This window comes from Etheostoma cragini, chromosome 4 (genome assembly GCF_013103735.1).
Source record: "Etheostoma cragini isolate CJK2018 chromosome 4, CSU_Ecrag_1.0, whole genome shotgun sequence".
Taxonomy (NCBI): Eukaryota; Metazoa; Chordata; class Actinopteri; order Perciformes; family Percidae; genus Etheostoma; species Etheostoma cragini.
Window position 1 is genome coordinate 15963443 of NC_048410.1, and position 1229 is coordinate 15964671.

A 1229-nucleotide genomic window follows, 5' to 3' on the forward strand; every position below is an offset into this window, starting at 1 on the left:
TATTGAATAAACTGATATTTAGTTTATTAACCTTAGGCCGCAGCCAAGCAGCAGGAATCAGAGTCCACCCAGAAGGCAGAGAGGGAAGTGACACGCATGTGCTTCTTGATGGTTATGGGCTTCCTAGTAGCCTGGGTGCCATATGCCTCTTTCGCTGGTTGGATCTTCCTGAACAAGGGAGCTTACTTCTCCCCCTTGACAGCAGCTATACCTGCCTTCTTTGCAAAGAGCTCAGCATTGTACAACCCTATTATCTATGTGCTGTTGAACAAACAGGTATGCACAATACTGTCTAGTTTCTAGAATTTGCTTTTTATTATTTGTTCAATCCAGAAAAGTGAACTTGTTTCTGAATTCGCTGTCTTTGCTCTCTTTCTCAGTTCCGTAATTGCATGCTGAGAACTATAGGAATGGGTGGCAGTGTGGAGGATGAGACCTCAGTCTCTGCCAGCAAGACAGAAGTGTCCTCTGTGTCTTAAGGGGAAGGACTACAGGTGAAAGCAAAGAAAGATCCCTTTAAGACAAATATCATTTGTATTACAAGTTTTCTGGAATTAAATTTTTAAATATGGAAATTAACCATTATTTTGTTAAATATGCGCTAATAAATATGTGGATCATAAAATATCAGATATTTTGCAAGACATTAAAGGTGAATATGATACAAAAAAATGAAACTAACAGATATCAACATGACCATTTCCCAATTTATTACTTACATTAAGACATTAAAAGTTTTTTAAAAGGAGAAATGTGCAGGTGCAAATACACAAAGTGTAGTAAAAGTACCTTAATCACAATGCCATCCTCAAATCTGTGGACATTTCTTAATGAGAACTTTCCAGATTTTGAAAAAGATCCAGCAATTTTCTTTTTTTTGCCAAACAGAATTATGGATATGATGAACAGACTCTGGACCAAACACGCTGCGGGATTCCGTCTCAACTAACAACTGTAATGAATGCATTTGCTGTGGTGGTTATCTTATACAGCATTTGTGTCTGTGTGTGCAAGCGCATATGAGTGAGTGAGTGAGTGAGTGAGTGAGTGAGTGAGTGAGTGAATGAGTAAGTGAGCGATTCAGTAAACGATTAAGTCACATGCAGGATTTAATGACATTTAAAACACGTCAAATATGACACAGTTTTCTGCCATGATGAATGTGTAATCACACCGAGTCACTTTTCTTGTAATTAAGTGTTTTACTGGTCTGCCAGTAGCATCATTTT

The 1229-nt window shown here is 37.9% G+C and overlaps 1 protein-coding gene across 1 annotated transcript in view; it reads left to right on the forward strand.

Moving 5' to 3' along the window:
• The window catches only part of LOC117944064 (green-sensitive opsin-like), a 3429-nt gene extending 2222 nt beyond the window's left edge, over positions 1-1207 (forward strand). The window contains exons 4-6 of the mRNA XM_034870595.1: positions 37-276; positions 381-494; positions 889-1207. Of these exons, the coding sequence (XP_034726486.1) occupies positions 37-276; positions 381-479 (339 nt within the window). The 3' untranslated portion in view covers positions 480-494; positions 889-1207. The remainder of the gene's footprint in view (positions 1-36; positions 277-380; positions 495-888) is intronic.
• Positions 1208-1229: the final 22 nt, after the last annotated feature.